Here is a 21,286-nt window from a genome sequence, read left to right on the forward strand (position 1 = left end):
CATGAATTGCACTGAGAATAAGTTATCACTCCAGTCCCTACACACTCTTTTTCTTATAAAGTATATATTCTGTAGGTCCTGAGTTGGGAGATAAAATGTGTGAAAAGAGAGCAGTAGGATTTGGAGCAGCATGCAGAGGGGAGCAGCCAAAATAGAGAGAGAATATCAACTGCAATGCCTGCCAGCCTCACTGAGCTGCTAAGCAGGGCTTAACGATGCCCACGGGGTTGTGTGTGTGTGTGCATGTCAGTAAGAGTGTGTCTGTGTGTGTGTGGGAGTGTGTATTTTTTTGTGTGCTTTCTTTCTTTCTAAGCCCAAAAACAAGTGCTCCATGTTGCGGGGTCAAATAGAGGCCACAGAATCTGAAATACAGAACTTTGTTTGAGGGGTGATAACTTGTCAAGTAGTCAGTAAACTATCAAAGCAATTATCCCAGAGGTCATTTTAATTGCAGGAAGATAACCGAATAAAGATGAATTTGTTTAATCCTTATCTGCATGGGGGTCTACCCGTGTTGATCGTGGTCACATAAGAGACAGAAAATTTAAAGGTGCCTTTTAAATAGCAGGGGGCCATAGTGGCTTTGCTGTAACATTCAGCAAAGCAGCTCATTCCTGCTGCAGTCATGATGGACTGACGAGGGAGAGTTTCACCACGAGATCTGAACAGATGATGAGTTTCCCCACTCTTCTTGATCAGCTCTTCTCTCCTCAATAGACCAGATTGAGCAATGCATGATCTCTTTCTGACTTCCCACATGAGAGCACTGCCATTTCATCCTTTTCATGGTGGGTATTTTTACTTGTCTTGAAAAGAAGAGCGTCATTTACAACATAAATGATGGCTTCAGTGCTTCAGTAAGCCATGCCAGTGAAGCAGCATGCACAATAGCACAGTCCTGGAATTGGGACGTCTGAATGGAATGCAGCCATCATTCATGTTAGGAATTAGACACATGCTTTTGCTGCTATGAAATGCCAAAATGTCTGCCTTGAAAAGAGCCATCACCCTCCCTGGGACACCTCAAATCAGGCTTGCATACATTTAGCCTGCATGCCACTCAAGTATAATTCATTCAGGCTCAAAGGGGGTAAAGCAGTGTTCGTATCAGCTTCTTTCCAGTAAATTTAACTCAAACACTGAGTTCATATGTAAACTTTCGCTGAACGGTCTGAACACACTGACAGTTGATTTTATGAAAAGAGTCATCATATTATGAAGAGTAAGGCATAATAAGCTAAATGAGTCGCAGTTTCACTTTTTCAACCAGCCACAGTGACAGTTCCAGAGCGTCATAAGAAAGACCATCAAAAAACATCTGAGTTACTGCAGTAAAACAGTCATTGCTATGGAGGTCTAATGTGTTTCAGTGTCTCACCACATATTGACATGGAACTCTGGAAAATTCCAGAGTTTCTTGCAGTAGAGGCCAGCTGGTCAAGCCCCAAAGCTGATTATTTTGAGAATGGGGCGTAGCATGTGTGTGTGTGTGTGTGTGTGTCCCACAACCCACAACCTTTGCCATTTCACAGAGGATTCAGTTTATGTAAAATCACCTGCTTATTTTCCTTATTTTGCATGTATTTTCTGTCAGTTAAGTACTTGCAATGTCAAATTGCCTTTCTGTAAACACAGGAATATCCTGTATGTGCTGGAAAAACATGCTTTTTTGGCAAATGACGATATGCTTTATATTACACTGTGAGACTTTCTCAGTTGGATGACTGAATCAGTCTTGACTTCTTATCTTGCAGTAGACAAAGGTGTCTTTACTGCCAACAGCAAGATACTCCCTGCTACGTATGTGTGTGTGTGTGTGTGTCTACTGACCTAGCCTGACCTTGTTTTCCCTCCCCTACTGTCATAAGTGGGCAGACATAAAATCACAGCTGACTGTTCAGCCCCCAAGGTACCATCACATCTGATTGCACCCAACCATTGGTTTTGGAAAATGCTTTAATAGGGTGCTCTGGCCTGTAGTAAAAAGAAAAAAAACCTCATGAAGGACATGTCCATTTTCACATTTAAGTCATATTTTCAATGTTCCAATTTGTCTTGTATTTAACAGTGTGAATGATGTCATGTCACTAACCTTATAGTTACTCTGATTGAAGAAACCTTCTCTGGAAATGACAAGAAGTAATGTGGTACAAAACAAGAAGTAATAACTTGGAGGTCTCTGCAGTAAATGGGGACATAGTCTGCCTCACATATTTCTCTTAATCTTAAATTGGCTATTATAATTTTTTTTCCAATAAAGATTAATCAAATGACTTGGTGTTTCCCATTATGACAAACCTGCTCTGAATTATCACCAGACATTGCGCTTGAACTCAACTCTACAGAGCTTTCCAGTATATTTTAGCTTATAATTTCTGGCCAACAACTTTTTTTGGTTTGGTTTGGTTTGGACTCACTCATTGTGTCATTCTGGCTGCAGCAGGTGGCAAAAAAGCTCTGCTGAACCAACTGTGTACTACCTGCCCTGCACCAAATAGACAGAGAGGGTGACCAGAGGGAGGTCATATAGCATACAGCACCTAAAAAGGTAGACAGACATTGGACAGATTGAAAAGATGTAAAACTGAATTTTGTTTCATCCAAAACTTGTTTTGTTAGTGCTAAATAATGACATATGAAAGTGCAATTGTTTTTCCATTATCTGGTATAAAGGAATATGTTTATGCTGCATTTAGAGAAGATAATACATCACAGTTTGGTTTTCTGATGTATCCTCTTCCTACATTATACATTATTTACTTCTTAGTGAGTTCCTATCTTTCCAGTCTTCCTCCCTCAAAGTAAATTAACAAATAATATCATCAAACTCTGTGTTGCCACAGATGTTGAGCTAGCTAACAGTGATCCATTAATTTACCAAACACCCAAATGAACAAGAAAAATACATCCCCAAACAACAAAATTAATCATTACTGATATCTGACTGTTAGGGGCTGCTTTGAGGATTGGGGGTGGATTTTTCTTGCACTTTCCCGCGCAGACATTTTATAGAATTAAGCCGACGACACCTCCAGGAGACAACAACTGTTTCTGGCATCCCAGAACCACCTCCACACCCGCTGTCAGTGCTGATCAGACCCCTACACATCTACAATGCACTACCACCACCCTGGCATTACAACTACAGTTATGGTTGCAATTGGCAAACCATGTACTGTAAAGGAGGGCAACATTTGAGATTTGAAGATGCTTAAATTTGTGACAAAAATAGGATGCAGGAATTTACACATCTATCAGGGTTGACAAGGTCAATGTATTTGTGTGAGTGAGGAATTGAGCAGTGTACATGTCTACACATGCCTTTGTACACATGTGTGTTTGTGTGCGTGCACAAGTAGCGTGGGAGGTGTCTGCACAGTAAGGCACAGGAATACCACCCTGAATCCCCCAGTGATCAAAGAATCTAATTGCACCATGCAGAGTGTAAGGAGGCAGAAAAAATAAAAAGGCAAAAACTGGGAGAATTAGAAAATGACAAATACAGGCAAAGACAGACAGAAATGCCAGGAGAAAAACACAGAAAAAGAGTATAGTGCAACGGGTATTTTCCTAAATGTGCACAGTTAACAGTGAGAAAGTGAAAGAGACTGAGTAAAATGGCGAGAAATGAGCGAATAAGAAGATCGATGAGGAACGATCCAGATGCCATTAGCGAATCATCACACTACGTCTCACAGTTTTATGAGCCTTTAAATATAAATTAATTCATCACACTTTTAGTAATAAAGATCATACTGCTTTATGTCTTCAACTGTACAGAATCTGTGGCAAAAATGTTTCACTTCAATACATATTTAAACAGGAAGCAGACAAAGAACAAATTGTCACACACAGCTACAGTGTGAAGAGTTGGCAGACACAGAGTGTATGCGAATGTTTGTGCTGAGGGTGTATGATTAACACATATTCACACTTCAAAGATGCATGTATCTACAATGTAAAATGGTAATCTCAAACTAAGATATGCTGAGAGCTGGGGAAGAGCAAATAATCGGTGAAATCACACCAAAACCTACAGATTCTTGATTATGACAGGACACAATTGATTGGCTCACAAATGTGTGAGTATAAGTAAAAATTTATTTTAACACTTTTAAAAAATTGGATTACAAAGAGGTTCACCTTTGCAAGAGTAAGAATGTAAGTACATCTCACAGGGATAAGAAAAGTATGTTTAAAGATTGAGAACAAATGGGGCAAAGAAGCATAGAAAAGGGGGGGGCGCAGTATGAAGAAAATCGCAGTGAGGCCAGACAGCATCCCAAAGTCACACCTTCAGTTGTCATGTAGCTTAAGGGTCTCTGCAAAACCCAAAACAAAGATACAAGGTGATACAAAACGCTGGCTGCAGGATGAAAACAAAATCTTCCCTTCCCTTCATATGACATGCTATTGGTAGCTTCAGCGGAATTACTTTTGTGATCCCAGCAGCGCTCCTGGGATGGAGGTGACACTCCATCAGGATATGGAGCAATCATTTGAGTGATGTTCCAATTACTGATGAGATATGAGGCTCACAGGGAAATCCCCTTTAAACACATCTCAGTGGTAATACACTTATTGATCGTTAAAGGCACATTTCTGTGAAATTCTATAAACAGTCTGAAGTAAAATAATCTTAAAGATGATCCACATCTTCCAATTAAGTCAGGGATCGTGTGGCAGAAAGCAGTATAAAAGCTAGAACTGACTGGTGATGTTTATAATGAACAAGCCTCGCTGTGTTCATCGCACAGAGTCACTGGTGCAGACATGCTACGAGAGGGAGAAGCTTCACGGGCACCATAAAGTAACGTTACGTCTCGAACTGCTATCGAATGAGAAGTAATCGATCATGAGAATTAGAAACTAGTCCCGCAGCAATTGGGTTCACCTGTGGAGGCTCTGTCATTGGAGAGACCTGCGCTTCACTCCGCCCCCCTGGCGCGCTGCCCGCCTCCCCAAGCCCAGAGCGCACTCAGCTCCTTAGTACCCTCCTCTGCCCGCCGCATAGCATGAGCTCTCTTCTGTCTAAGCGGACGCGTAACGATACAGATGGTTATATTACGGTTTCCCGCTTTGTGCTGACCGAAACTGCTGTTGTTTAGGAAAAATCTCCCCACTGCTACCGGTTGTGTGTTTTTGGACGCGCCATGCAATCTCGTTGGTGGAGTTGGGGCATTCGGCTGGTGGCATGGACGTGCGTTTGGACTCTGGCAATGCTCGGAGCTTGCTGCATCCCCGCAAATGAAGGTAAAACACGCACAAAGATACTTGTGGATTAATGACACCGTTGCCTGGGCTTTAACTGGCACTGACAAGTGTGGCCGGTTCAAGGTCCGTCTGGTGCCTCTGGTGCCCCAGACCGTCGGTCTTCGTTAGGGTGACTGTGAGGTTTCGACTGTGGACGAAAAGGCGGTCGTCTATAAAATTGATTGAAGCTGATAATGTTTATGACATTCACGTCCCATAAATCTGTAATGACTGTGGTCCGTAATAGTGAAATGATATTTGAAAAAGGACCTTTGAACAGAACATGCGTCTCTCCAGTTCTTTGAGGACAGCGCCGGCAGACGCACAGTGCGCTGCAGAAATCACTGTACTGATCGCTGTCCTGGTCAGCATCTAAGGGCCTTATAGGGTTGGGCTGACGTTGACCTTAACACGCTTTATGATGTTTTAGAATACAGGAGGACTTGGCTTTCTGATGTAGAGAATTTTAATAAACCTCAGTTTTCTCATCTCTTTTTAATAATGGGAACCTTAGGGCTTTTACTTCTGTTAATTCCTCTTTTAAATTATTTTAAGTTTGGTGTAGTCTGTCATTCTCTTTTCAGAGATGCGGACCGAATCCGTTTATCCTCTGAATCCTATTAACACGACAACTATTGAGTTCTGATAGTGGTAATGTTGCTTATCTTGCCAGATATTAAGTTTCATTTGGCACCATTCGTCGCTTGGTACAAATATTTCCATATGCGTGCAGTGGAGTGCAAATTGTTAACGATTCAAATTTTATGTAAACTGAATAATGCACCTGCAGTTCCCCCACAGAATGTGAAATATGGACATTTACCAAGTGATTTAAATATATGTCAAGTCAAGACAGCAACATGTATGAAAACAGCATGTCAGATTTGGTTCCCACGCCATTGTCTGCAGACTGAGCAGCATTTTAATAGCTGGAGATGAATGCCATTGTTTGGGGCTATTAGACAGCATTATCCGGGAAAGAGAGGACATTCATCAACCTGCTTATTCTTCACATGGCAGATTTATTTGGTCAAAGTTTAGATTCACAAAAGTGTGACGATGGGACCCTCCTGCAGCAGTTTGCAAGACATCCTTGGGCAACATATAAAATAGTTGTAGTTCACCAAGAGCACATATGTAACCTCATTGTTCAAGTATCCCCGAAATCATTTACCTCACATTTGGGCATTGGTATTTGTGCTTCATGGGATAAAGTAAGGCTCATTTTTCTACTGGTGCAAACTGGCAAATGAAATCCACAAGAGTAAAAACTTTCATCAGAATTTCGTTGTTGTTTTGAAATATTTGAATTTGCATTTCTTTGAAACATTAAGAATGAGTGACTGAATGGAGTCCTCAAAAGCACATCCACACTGAGAAACCAGAGGCTGCCATTAAACACAAACTTTAGATTAATTTGGTACATATTTGCATTTCAGTGAATCATCATACATTGCATGCATAATTGGAGAGGACAGAGAAGCCCATAACTAAAATAACTACTGTTCTCTCATTGGGCTAATTTGTTGTAATTTCGAAAAGTAAAATGAAACAGTTTTTCAATTCACCTTAAACATCTTTGAGCAATCATCAGGAAGTTTTGGACACTTTCCCATTTCAGATTTTTGTCTCAATGTGAGAGTAAAAGTCCTGTCAGGCTGCATGTTGATGTTGTGCACTGTAATGTGCCTTCATATAAATACAGCAGACTTGTTTTAAGTCCACCTTTCGTTTGCATCTGTATGCCAAGCGTGTACCCTAAATTTACTGGGGAAAAAGTGAGCAGAGAAAACTCTTGAAGCCTGCTTTAACAGTGAGGATGGTCACCCTGCAGTGAGGCTCCACAACTGATGAATGATACTGAGGAAAAACTGTACACGCTGTGCCACCTTGATTAATTTCCTGCCTTGACACCAATCCATTCTTATTTAAATTGCTCAATTTCTGAGAACATCGCCATGCAGAGCCAGATGCCTCACATCTGTTTTCGAGATTGTTATTGCATTCGATTTAATAATAACATCTGACTAATGAGGAGGATCTCGGGTGTGTGAGCCTACGCTTTACAGAGTTTAAAGCCCATCGCTTTGCTTTTTGGTGGTTATGCAGTTGATCAAATGAGGATGGTAGATTTGGGTTAATTGTTGTAAATGACTTGAAAGAAGTGCATGTTTGCCTGCTTGCCTGCGTGTGAGAGAAAAGGCAGGCCATTAAGCCCAGAGCGAACCAATCATGTAAATGCTGTAATGAAACATCACGAAGTACAGTCAGGAAAGAAGGTCTAAAGAGATAAATGTGCCAATTAAAATTTTATACTTTAATCACTGGTTTCAAAAGTAGGAGGTAAGATATAGTTACAGGCGACTGTATCACTGAGGGTCAAGTTGGCACTTAAACCATCACTTTCAAGAGAGCCAAAAGTACGTATTTAAAATAAATACCCAGGCAGCCTTGTGCCTCTCTGATCAAATATTCAGTTGTCATTTCAAGGAGAATTTTATCTGTATTCCTGCTTGCCAGAAATCCACTTACAGCATATTTGAAATACTTAGAATATCCTTGAAGTAATGTCACTTAAATCACCCTGTTCATTCAGTGGTGATGACTTTTAATAATAAGTCCTGTAGATCATTGTCGCAGCTGAGCTCTAACTTGTAAGGTGGTTTGATCCTTAGAGAGAGTGAAAGAGGTAACTCATCCCTTATGATCTAGTTCAGCATCACTTATCTCTTCTTTATGGCCTAATTAGTTGTCTAATCGCCTCCTAAGGACATCTTTTATTATTCTCTGCAGAGCGGTGGAGACAGTAAAACTAGTATAGTGTGTGTGTGTGTGTGTGTTGGGAGGGGTTGCAGAGTGAGTCTCAGTTACTGAACTACCTCTTGCCTTATTTTCTCTCCGCAGAAGTTGGTTCTTTTGTTGACTTTGGAGTATGGTTCAAATGCCGCTGTTTTATAACATGGCTTATCATAGGACATTTCACTGGAAACATTGTGCTCAACAGCTGGTGTATGACATGGATAGTATTTATGCGATAAGTTTGATTGATACAAGCTCTTACATACAGTAACAGTTTTTGTGAATTAATGTTACCCTAAGAAACTTCTCTTGTTAGCAGCTCCAAACAGTCATGAGATAGTTAACTTCAAAGCCCAGAAATCTTGTAAGGTTAAGTCAGCAAGATATTTAAATTTTTATCAACCTGGATGCTCTATGATCTTTCTTTTTTTTTATTTCAAGAAAAAAGAGAAGAAAAACATCCAACAATGAGGAATCCAGTAGCCTCTGTATTGAGCACTCACGCACAGCTTTAATTTGTCACTGCCTGTGGGAAAAGGACTGACATATCCAGTCCCAAAGTCCACCCAGTTATCAAAATCAGGCCTTTTAAACGATAGTATCAGTAAAACTTTTAATGCTGAAATGAAAAATAAAAACATAGCTTTAGCACACGCTGTGTGATATTATGCAGTACTGTAGATAATAATTTGAAAAAGTTGCTGACCAGAGCTGAGTTGGACTCAGGTGTCAGGTGGGTTCACTGGATGATGTGGGAATAGACAAATCTGAACTGTCCATATTGAAGAAACAACTATCAACTAGCAGTTGATGAACACATGAACACCAAATCGCAACCAGGTTGTTGAGTATGTAGGAGAGATTCTGAAATGGAGATTTCTTTGACCAGCTAGCAGCAGCTCAGCCTTGGCAATGGATTCATCAGATGGACTTCCTCTTATATTAACTGATAACAGACTGTGTCAGACACAGAACAAGCCAAATGCTATCACAGAGGAGATAAAGAAAACTGAACTCTGGCCCGACAAAAGTTGAGTTGCTTTTATGAAGTTGCATGTCATGAGTGGGTTAATCTTGTCAGACTCAGACAAGTTTTAAAGCTGTTGCAAGACGATCTGAAAAGAGACACACCATATGTTCATTGATGTGATTTATTGAATGCAGTGTCTATGAAAATGCGAAAAGGAATTTTTCACTTGTATCTAACATGCTGCAGAAACATAATGCAGGCACTCAAACTTTGGAGCAGTTGTTGAACCAGCTGAAAAGGCTTCAAGCTGAGGTCCATGTTGATGAAGTGGGACTCATCTGTGGCATATCAGCATTTAACATCTTACATTTATCACAAACTGCTCTATTCTGTGGTGAATGACAGCAACAAAAGAAAAAGCTGCAACCTGTCACTAGCACATTTGTGTCTTTGCTGTTTAAGTATCTGGACACATTGGTAGGGAAGGTAAGACAGAACTCATGAAACTCCTGTGTCACCAGTGCTGCACAAGAGGAGATGGAAACATGTTTTGGGGAGTGCAGTGGTCAGGTAATTGCACTTGATAGCTTTCATCTGAGAGACTTGGAGAGGAGGACGTTAACGGATCAGTGTGAGCTGAGAGTACTGTTGTGTTGAGCATCAGTTTTTGGTCAAGAACATTCACAAATCTACTTCCACTAAAGACTGTAAAAAAAATCAGTCACCAAGAACAACACTCCAGGCTTTACCGAGTGTTATGCCAACTCTTGGCCTTGGCCTGTTCTTTTAATGGAAGTTTAGAATGATATACAAATATTATACTATACAAGCATGTAAGAGTGACACAAATTTAAAGAAGATATCGAATAGAAATTATGTTGCAGTATTTATCTTAAGATTTCCTTTGAGGAACAGTTCTGGAGTGATTTCTCATAGATCAAAACTTCTTTTCTGAGTCCTCAGTTTGTGATCACACTTGTGTCAACTAACACTGGAACCTACAGAGCAGTCAGCCTTTGTGATGCACTTGTAACAATATGACCTTCATTAGGTGAACATCCATTATGACTCTAAGTGGTTTTGCCTTTGGTCACTCATCAGTAAATGAAAACAACTTAAGTGTAACAGATCATGGGTGAACTTCTAGATGGAAACCACACAATGGGAGTCCTAGACCCTGAGTTTCAGGATGAGGAAGTCAGAGTCTTGGTTATTGCCTTATGTTGTGTTGATTGTTTTGGTTTTTTTTTTTTTTGTTTGTTTGTTTTGGCTAAACTTAAGACTGTGCTTTCTTTAATAGTTAACCTGCTGGATTCTCGTTCTGTGATGGGAGATCTTGGATGGGTGGCCTATCCTAAGAATGGGGTGAGTATCTGTAAGATGTTACAATTGTTGATTGATTTTTTTTTCCTGACATAAGTCAGATTTGACTAACAGTGTACATTTATTCTTACAGCTATTGTGGCAACACCTAAAGTTTATGATTATAATCTTGTTCCTAGATTGTCTTTATGGAGGCACATGGTTTCGTTATTAAGTGGAGGTCATTTGATATGTTGATTTTATGTATTTTGGCACAGTTAATACACCTTGTGACACAAAAACATATCCTATGTATGTGGTTCAAATGTATTATTAGACAAAAGACATCTGTAACCCTTTCTTTACTCTAAAGTACCACCTCTTCATTCGTTTAATCAAGGTTAAAGGTCGCTTAATTTCCAAGAACTTTCATTTCATTATCAGGGTAAATTGAATTCATGAATAAGATATTGAAAGTCACCGTGGAATATATCATTCTCAAGCCAGGAATTGAGTTTCCATTTCCAAGTATTCCCAGGGTAAAGACTAATTAGAGAATGACTTACTAGAGGTGGAAAATGGTTATTTCAAGGTATTATATAGTGTTTTTCAAAAAAAAGAAATTTTGTTTAATAAATGTATTCATACACTCTGGAGTTACCGTGAATCATGAGATGGTTGTTCACAGCCAAGTATGCCACCTTTCCTCAGGAAAAATTAGATTTCTCAATCTCCAGAGGATTGATGATCCTGTGGCTGGTTTAAATTCATTTGTGCACGTCTTTGATCCACGTGTAAAATCTCTCGCATAGCCACTTCTGTTGGCAAATATGCAGCAATACAAGCCCGACCAGTAGTGCTGACCATAGAGTTTTCTAAGCTCTGGGTATTCAAATCACGACCCACTCTGTATGTAGATGGCAGAGATAGTGCTGACAAAAGCAGCCGTATGCACAATCATATTAATGAAGATGTGATTATTTTGTGTGGATTTTACAGAGCACTGGCATAAATAACTGCCTTTAGGGTAGATGGAGGGCGAGAGAACAAAACGTGATAAGACAATGTAAGGATCTCATAATGACATCCTCTCTTATCGGCTAATATGTTCTTATTCAGCTTCGTTTAAGGTGATTAGATTTTTTTAATTAGTGATTTGTGGTCTGACACTGAAAAGACAAATGTTTCTAACAAAATAAGTCTCATTTCCTGTTTGGCATTTCAAATAACGGGTGCTACCTTTGTTGGCTATTGGAATTCTTGATATGTTCAGAATTTACATGACAGAAGAGAACCCAGTCAGAGTACTCTTGCGTGTTTTCCACTTGGCAGCAGCAGCCTTCTGTGGCTAAATAAGATGTTGAGGAGGCATTTTTATTTTTTTTTCTCCCAGACTCATGCTCCAGATGGTTTGTTTGATCCCTCATTTTCTCTTCCTTTCCCACCCCCGATCCCCATTATTGTCTCTCCTCTCATTTCTTCCTTTTCATTCTTTTTCTGTCTCAGCTCTCATCCCTGTCCCTCCCATCCTTCTTTGTCCACAGACATTTATCCATATCCTCATCTTTCTTTTATTCTTGTCATCTGCCTGTTTTTGTTATCACACCATCTCCCCACTGCTTTCCTCTTCCAAAGCTTCAATGTACTTTTAAAGTTTTTGAAACATGCATTTAGGCAAAAAGGAAATAGGATATAATAAGTTGTTTGAAATGTGACAGATGACCTTGAAATATTACAAAATATTTCAGTGAACAGCCCAGTACTGACACAGTAGCCTGAAAGTGAAGACTATAGAATGTTAAAAATGTGAAATTATGGAGACTTTAAGAAGTGATCTTTTTTTTAAATGTAATTTTGAAGTCTCTCTTTAAGATATCATAGCTAGCACCAGGCCTAAGTAAATTTTTGCCTTGAGACACCCTACCAGGTTAATCTGGTAGTGTGGAAAGAGGTGTGGTGTTAGACAGAGGTGGAGAGAATTGGAGAGAGATGAAGAGCTGCAGGACACTCGGATGGTAACAGCCTCAGATGGGCAAAGAGTGTGAGAGAGAACTTTGAAGAAACCAGGTTTCCTATGAGCTTAATAATAGGCCTACTAGTCTTCTTGGATAGAAGATCTCATGGGCAGTCAGGTTGGCATAGATAAACAGGAGAAAGAGAGAGAGAGAGAGCATTTGTGGCACATAAGGTGTCTTGAAGCCAAATCTTTAAATTGTCTGCTTCCTGTGCCTTAATGTGGCTTGATGACAGCAGTAGAGCAGATGAGGTTGATGAGCATTTCAGGTGGGGGCAGAAGAATAGAGAGAAATGTTTTGATGCAGTTCATAATAACTTGAGCACAGATACAATGCTGGAGTTATTTTGCTAACGGAGAAAACAAGAATATTAGGAAGAAGGGAAGCAGGGTTCAAGTTACTGGAATTTCATAACTGGAAATTCAGTCAGTTAATCAACGTTTGCATTAGTATTAATTTTAATGTAGTGTTCAACAGTTACTGGGGTACAACTGAAGATGATGATGAGGGGAAAAAAATACAGAGGAATTTTGGTTCCTTGTCCTTCAGGACTATTTGGCTGTCAACCCTTTGTCATCTATGTCCATTACGTCCTGTTCTCAGTGTATTGGGGGAGTGTTTGTCCGTAGATTGGGCAGGCTGCCGATCATGTGCCATTTGGAGAATGCTTTTATCTGCTGCTTCTTCAAGCATCTTGAAAGCATGAGAATAAAGTAAGAAAACTCAGGAAGGAAGGAGTCATTAAAGGAATGGATCCTAGAGTGTGATTAGTTTGCTCTCAAATCCATTTGTCTCCATTACCTCTCGTCAGTCTGGCAAATCCAAGAACCGTTTTTATGTACTTATCTGAACATCTGCAGGATGTCCACCTGGTCTGAAACACCAAGCTGATCTTAAAGCACTGGCAACACCTGACTAATGAAGTGCACTGTTTCACCTTATGCCACCTCAACTCTGAGGTTAAAACTTTCATTAGAAGAAAACAAAAAGACTGTAGTTGGTGGCTTGCTGATGCCCAACATGTGTTATGCTCTTAAGAAAAAAAAGTCAGAAGTAAACCTTCCAACTTGGCATTGCACAAAGATGAATAAGCCAAACTATCTCACCTTTTTCCCATCACTGGGACTCTGTAAAATAGACTTGATACATCCTCTGAATATGAACTCCTGCTTAAGAGCTTTGTTAACAATGAGCTTAAGTGATATTAAGTGCTTTAAAGTTAAATTGGGAAAATTCGACAACTCTTTCTAACAGCTTGCTGTCTTTCACACACAGAAACTATTGAGCTATGAGTTAGGCAGCTGAAATTGAAGTGATTGGCTTATTCTTCAGACCAGTCCAGGGTGTACCCTGCCTCTTGCCCATAGTCAGGTGGGATAGGCTTCAGCCCCCCCGCAACCCTGATGGATAAGCGGTATAGAAAATGGATGGATGGCTTATTCTTCACAACTTTTGCCCACAGTGTTAAGTTTTTGCAAGTAGAACAAATAAAAAAACTAAAAACATGGTGAAGCTGCCCTAAATTTGTGTAATCATTTTTCGCTCCCTCTGCAGATTCTGCATGTTCGGTTAGCAGCAAAGGTGCTGAACACATTGCAAAACTCTGGGCAATGGTTAGACACAGACAGTCGCTGATGGCCAAATGATGGCTAACTGTTGGCTTAGTGTGTCAGGGACTTAAACTATCTGTCCCTAATGAGGAAGGGGAGCGGCTGTTTGAACAGTTTGAGGAGTGTTTGCTTAGAGATTTATTGTGCTGCAGCTCATAGGTTATTTAGCAGATCTGCGTTTTTTTCAGCACAGCTCATTATGGTACTATGAAGGAGGGAAGTTGACATGGGGTTAAAGAAGAGAAGACAGGAGAAAGATGAGAGTATGGAGGGGATTATTGAGGAAGATGTGACAGGAGGGAGGGAAAGAGGAGACAAGCAGGAAACGGGGACAAGGAAGAGGACAGGAAGTCAGAAGCTCCAAGTGGAGGGGGTGAGATGGAGAAGGGGGTAACAGTGTTTCTGGGTTAGACTTCAGATTGGATAATTAAAGGAAGAATAGAGGACACATAGAGGGAAAATGATGATAGACATGAAATAGAAAGAGGATTGAGGCCCAAGAAGAGGGATGTTAAAGAATGAGATGGAAGCAGAAATCGGGGGGGGGTCTTGTATAGTTACGACGTGAGGGGCACAGTTCGATTACAGTGTCATGACGGTCAGTGGTAATGGACGGTAATAATAAGTTGGAGACAGCTTTATAGACTTAGTGCCAGGAGGGCACTCAGCACAGCCACAGGGGGGTTGCTGACGGATGTGACACACGGACACACGCATAACCACACACATAATAGTCTACTAAACAAACACTAATGAGGACCTAGAAGGATTCCTATAGGGACAATTCAGTGGAGGGAGTGAAGTGGGAAAGTGTATGCAGAGGTGAAAGTGAGGTTAGGAATGAATGAGAAAGGACTGAAAAAAAGCTCTGCTTGTTGGGACCAACTGCCGTCGTTCACATTAAAGCATCAGTTCAAATTTCCACCAAAAAACTGGGGTGGTTGGGGTTTAGACATTAAGATATTTGCCTCTTAAACTTCTGCTGTCAACCTAATATAGTGTAAGCAACTTGAATTGCATTCATGTTGTTCAAAGCTTTGAAAAGAAAGGTTCCCCTTTACACAATGTTGTGCTTAATTAAGATAACTGACATTCTTTCCAGTCAGCAAACTGCAGTATTCTGAGAACTTGGGATATTGTTTCAACTAGGAAAAAAACAAAAACGAGAAACAGATATCTTAAAACTTCAGCTGCTGAATGTGCATGAATTTTTCCTTGGAATGTGGGTGAACTGACCATTGTAAGAAAGGTTTTTGTGAATGGCAGTGAGGCGGATGCCCTGAAAATGTCAATATCACATTTTCAAAAAAAAAAAAACAAAACAAAAAGGATGGTGAATTACTTGACAGAAACAGTGAGAAAGGAAAAGACCCAGGAGAAATAGATCAACTGTAACAGGACAGTAGATTTACTGTAATAGTAAAAGGGTTATTAGGTTTTAAACCCTATTAGTGCATGCTTTTGTTGTGCCTCACATAAACATGGGTGGTCCTGACTCTGCAGTGCTGGTATGTTGGGCTCTGCACTGAGCCTTGTGTTTGACCTTGGAGGCCCCTATCCACCCAATACAATGTACAGTAAGCTGTAAAGATCCTATGCAATAGGCACCTGAACCAAGTTTTGTTCTCCATTTGTTTTATACTTAAGACAAGGAAATACTTCATTTGGAGAAAATAAGGATATCATTTATTAGAACATATTTAAAGCAAATGTGTGAAACCCCTCATTTCATATTGTATTTGCTTGTAAATGTTTCATGTTAGATCAGTATGAGATGACTCCCTTTGAAGATTTAGCTTTAAGCAAGTCATGTTCCATTTACATTTGTCGTCAAGCACTGTTAATACAGTAGAGTGTCAGAGTGGGAGGACTTCCATTGGCAGCAATGGTAACCACGCTTTACACACAAATGCTGGACCCATTTGCTTCCAGGCAAAGCTAGAGAAGGTCGTCTGTTAAACTCCCTGCTGGGCTACCAATAATGATTTGTGTGTGTGTGTGTGTGTGTGTGTGTGTGTGTGTGTGTTAAGCTATGTAAAGCTCAGAACAGGCTGGTGGATCTGTGTGATCTAACCAGTAAGAGGCTTAATGTCTGCACTGGGACTGACTGGGCTAGAGTCTGGGAGAGATAGGGACTCAGTCCCAAACAAGCACATACAGAAATGTCTACATTGTACTTGAGGACACTCGCATTAACTGTCACGCTAACCTTAACCTAAACTATGGTATGTCTGACCTTAACTTTTAAACTAAATGTCAACCCTCAAACTTTTGAAAAACTGAGGTTGGTTAAAATCACTTGACCAGAACTATCCTCGCACTCAAGGTTTCAAACTGAAGTTGGTCTTCCAAGGTACAAGAATACAAATAGACCTACACTACAAGCATATCTGCAAAGGAGCATGCCCATGTAACAATGTACGTAATGTCTAATAACTTAACAATGCCTTCATTCACATCACAAAATTACACGAATCACAAAAAGATCAGAAACTGAATGATTCTAACCAGAAAACAAAAGAAGTAAAGCAAAGAGCAATGGAGAAAAAAAAAGACAGATGGCGAACAAGACAGAGACGAGACAGAGAAAAGACAAAGCCAGGAGGTTGTACACAACGGCTCCGGCAAAGGATTGATTAATATGGGTTATTAAGCCATAACACCAGATCATAGTCTGGTCCCTCTGGCCATATTACGGTGACATGATGAAGCGCCTGTATTAGCCATGGGAGACTGCTAGTGATGCAGATAATAGCCATGTCCCAGGAGACTTACAGAGGGAATTAATGCTGCTGTCTGACACACACACTCAGGCATGGATGCAGACGCTCACACTTGTGCAAGCTTGAACACTGACAGAATCATTTACATATATTGGACACACACAGGCAGGGACGCATACACACACACTTGCTGCATAGATATGGCTATACAGTACACATAGATGAAAATACTTTTAAGTACACGTTAATTCTTTTTTCTGCTGACACAAACTCCAGCCTTTATTCAGAGTTAATGCATATGTGATCTATAACACTTTTTATTCTTTTATGCCTGTCTGCAACAGGAGGAAATGAGGTGGAAGGGATGAGGATTATTTTGCTATCTATACCACCCACACACACTCACACACACACACACACACACACTTACACTTTATAATTTTCTTCCCGCTGTTAAGCCTTTTAAAAGACGTTGCTGTAGTTCATTCTCTCTACATTTTTATGGTTCTTAATTTTCTGTACATCAGTGTATAATGTGACTTTCTGGAATAAGTGTATATATATACCAGACCCATACGGTACTTGGTACTGATACCAAATCTGCTTTTATAAAAATTTATAAATTTTATATAAATTTATATAAATTGTTAAATGTTACTGGCAAATGTAAATAACAGTCTGAAAAAATAAGATTCAAATCTGAAATTGTCTGATTAAAGAAGGGAAAGTGACAAAATAAAAGAAAGTAAAGATTACCAATCTTTTTGGCTCGTAATCCCTCACAAAACCATGGTGTGTATTTGAAGCACCTTGTGGCATTTCACATCTTGAAGGTTTAACCAATTCTGTCAAAGAGGCGTTTCCCATTGAAATTTATATTTTAATTTAAATAAATGTTTTAAGCTCAAAATGATTCAATGTTTTACAATAATTGCTAACAATATCCAAAATATAAACACATCAAGACTCCATTAATCATCTCATAATCCCTCAGATTTATATTGTGGCTACAGTGGCCGCTGGACTAGACTGCAACTAAGTGTATATAAAGAGATTAAAAGTAGCTTTACCTTGACCAGTTTCTTGGTAAAATACTGCTTACAAATTGATAAATAAATATCAATCTAATAATGTCATGTATATATATCACTCACAGAGGATGATTCACTATTGAGTGAGTACTTCTGGTACTTTCATTAAATTTTTGAATGCAGGACTTTAACTTGTAGTGGTAGTATTTTCATATTGTATTGGTACTTTTACTTGAACTGAAACCCTCCTCCACCACTGTCATTCAATGGTAAAAATGTAATGAGGTTCGATACTCAGATCTACTTCCCTGTTATCAAGTGAGTGATCCTGTTTTGTTTTCTTTCTGTTCTTTTTTGCTCTCCCTCTTTTCTCTGCCTCAGTGGGAGGAGATTGGGGAAGTGGACGAAGACTATGCTCCCATCCACACCTATCAAGTGTGCCGGGTCATGGAGCAGAACCAGAACAACTGGCTCCACACCAACTGGATCCTGACAGAGGGTGCCCAGCGGGTCTTCATTGAGCTCAAGTTCACCCTGAGAGACTGCAACAGCCTACCGGGGGGTGTCGGAACCTGCAAAGAGACTTTTAACATGTATTACTACGAAACGGATGGGGACGAGGAGGAAATGGAGGAAGGAGAGATGAGGGATGCAACCGGGATGACGGAGGAGGAAGACAGGGTGATGAAGGAGAGCAGGTATATCAAAATTGACACCATAGCAGCTGATGAGAGCTTCACTGAGCTGGACCTGGGGGACCGCGTGATGAAGCTCAACACCGAAGTCCGGGACTTAGGTCCCTTGACCCGGAAGGGCTTCTACCTGGCATTTCAGGATTTGGGGGCCTGTATTGCTTTAGTTTCTGTGCGTGTTTTCTACAAACGCTGCCCGTTTCTCGTGAAGAGTTTGGCCGAGTTCCCAGACACCATCCCAGGTTCAGAGGCCTCCCAGCTGGTGGAGGTGGTGGGCCACTGCGTCAACAACTCCCTGCCTTTGTATGAGCCTCCCAGGATGCATTGCAGCACAGAGGGAGAATGGCTGGTACCCATTGGAAAATGTGTGTGCCAAACTGGATTTGAAGAAATCAATGGGTCCTGTCAAGGTAAGATGAGAAAGTATGTGTGGAGTAGTGCTAAAACAAACAATTAATTTGTGAACCGATTAAAATGCTGCTCTTCATTTGTCCAGTGTTTCTAGTCCTTTTAGGTTTCTGTACGCACATGCATGTGTTTGCCTTAGGTTGCATCTTCATCCTGTGCTTATTTTTATACCCATGGACGTGTTTGTTTTTAGTATTGTGTGCTTGAGTGTGTGCATGAATCTCTTCATTCTTTTATTTAGAGTGTTACTTACTGTGCGAGTATGTGTCTGTTTCTCCCTAGCTTAGTGGAGGGCATTCCCTTGAGCCTTGCAGCACTTTGCTGCTCTCATGCAGCCACTGTTATGCTCTGACTCGATCCCAAAAATTGCCATCGCTGACCTTAACTGCCATTTCCACGGGCACCCAGGGCCTCCCTATTTCTCTCTCCTTCATTCCCCTCCAATCTTCCTCTGTGCTCTCTTTTAAATTACTCAATTTTCAGACTTGCACACTAGACTCTACTTGTACAAGTGAGAGCGGCTCTGAGTGGCATGGTGAAATTTCTGAAAAATTCCAGAAAACAGACGTTATAGTGGCATGAAGCTGAGTTGTACTGAAATTTGAAATGAGTGATTATTCATTGCTCTTGGGTGATTCAGCTCTTCTTACAATTATTAATTATTCCTGTGCCGCAAAGCTTGTGTAAATGCGTGCAATGGGCTTTGGCTTGAATGGAAGAGCAGGGAGGTTTGTTGATGTGCATGGCAGCAGTGGAGTCAGGGAGCACATTAAACATCCAGTTTTCTATTGAATTCATCACACAATGCCTCCAGAATATCCTCTTAGCAATAATCAGTTCATTATAATCAAACGTTAGAGCTCAGTAGCTGTGTAACAAAGTGTGCACCTTCTCTAGCTTAACTTCTTCAGACATGGAGTCCCTGTGGAGAGGCCATTAGAAAATAGTTGTCAGTATGCCACTGGCCTGCCTGGAGTTGTGCTGCCCCAGACTGTACAGTCACACAGACTAGTACAGATCTGTGGCTGACAAGGCTTACAAAACGATTCTGGTGTTGAAGAGTAATACATGAGAACTCAAATTTTTCAGCCTGGAAACAAACTTTTCTGAGGATCTTAGTGTACATGAGGGCATCAGTACATGAATATTGTACTCAATATGGACATATTTGTGAAAGAATGTTTTCATTTCATAATGACACAAAATGTGCATGTGCTCTAATTTCATTCAGAAATAATGACATCTTATGGCTTTTTGTGCCATGTGTACATATTTTGCAAGTAAAGAAATTAATTTTTTATTTAATCCCGGACTATGGGACTTGTATCTTTGTTTGTTTAACTTGTACTTTAGTTGTTGTCGTGTTAAAGAGTAAAATACTGTGGCGCAGTTTTCTGCAGTTTTCATTAATCTAGCAGTGTGTCTCTGGGGTTGGCAACTTACAGACTGTCACTCTGTCGATCGGTTCGACCAACCACCACTGAGATCTCAACAAGATGGCTTGGCATGGAATTTGAAACAAATGTCAATATTCCCCAGAGGATGAATCTTAATGCTTTGGTGATCTCCAGCGATCTTTTCTCTAGCACCACCATATGGCTGATGATTATGGTTCAGACTGAAATATTTTAACAATGACTAGATGCATCATCCTGTAATTCAGTCTCCCACAGATTGAACTGTAACAGCTTTGATGCTTTACTGTTCAATCTCGTTGATACTTTGGTTTATGACCAAATAGCTGTAAAGCCTATGATTGTCCCATCAATCTTAACTGTACTATACCACTAATTAGCAAACATTATCAAGCTGTCATGCTGAACTAAAATGGTAACAATGCTAAATATTATTAACTTTGGCACTGTGTTATTGCATATTCATTTGTGCTATATTAGGACTGAAACCAAAAGCAAATCCAGTTTTCCACATTTTTTAAAATTCCAATTGGGCGGATGACAGTTTGCTACATAAACACAAGCTTTAGAATCCAATATTATTAATTTGAAATGGCTTCCACTTTTCCATAGATTAAAAGACATGATGAGCATGTAAGAGAGAGGTGGTCTTATGGACAGCAACAAAGATTAAAGCAGTTGTTTTGTTTTAAGAGACATGAAAGGAAAACTCCTTTCTGGTGTACTGAGCTTAAAGGAAACAGCCAATAAGTGGCATTCCGTCTGTACCCCTATTCACAAAGGAGTGTGAGGGTATTATTCTGATAACACGGTGATAAAATCTGACCCTGGCCACCATGTATTGCATCAGTATTCTGCATGGCCTGTTCTCACTGTCTTGTTGGAACAGAACAAAATTTTTAATGTTGAAGAAGGTTTAACTGATTTTCATTTTAATGAGTTTCAGTGTTTTGTTTTCCAGGAAGATAAATTTGTGTGATATGCAAATTTTGGGATTGATTAAATCATTTAGAATGAAAACATCATCAAGGCTCACAGTATTTATTTATTTAGTTATTTTTTGAATTA

General features: G+C 40.1%; 1 protein-coding gene across 4 annotated transcripts in view; it reads left to right on the plus strand.

Moving 5' to 3' along the window:
• Nucleotides 1–4,926: 4,926 nt before the first annotated feature.
• The window catches only part of LOC124051797 (ephrin type-A receptor 5), a 60,538-nt gene continuing 44,178 nt past the window's right edge, over nt 4,927–21,286 (plus strand). For 2 of the 4 annotated variants that reach the window (XM_046375472.1, XM_046375473.1), the window contains exons 1-3: nt 4,929–5,253; nt 10,323–10,387; nt 18,085–18,805. In XM_046375472.1, the coding sequence (XP_046231428.1) occupies nt 5,154–5,253; nt 10,323–10,387; nt 18,085–18,805 (886 nt within the window). In that variant the 5' untranslated portion in view covers nt 4,929–5,153. Of the gene's footprint in view, nt 5,254–10,322; nt 10,388–18,084; nt 18,806–19,085; nt 21,173–21,286 lie in introns of those variants that run through there. The other 2 variants (XM_046375474.1, XM_046375471.1) reach the window with 2 other exon arrangements.

This window comes from Scatophagus argus, chromosome 20, assembly GCF_020382885.2.
Source record: "Scatophagus argus isolate fScaArg1 chromosome 20, fScaArg1.pri, whole genome shotgun sequence".
Classification (NCBI taxonomy): domain Eukaryota; kingdom Metazoa; phylum Chordata; class Actinopteri; family Scatophagidae; genus Scatophagus; species Scatophagus argus.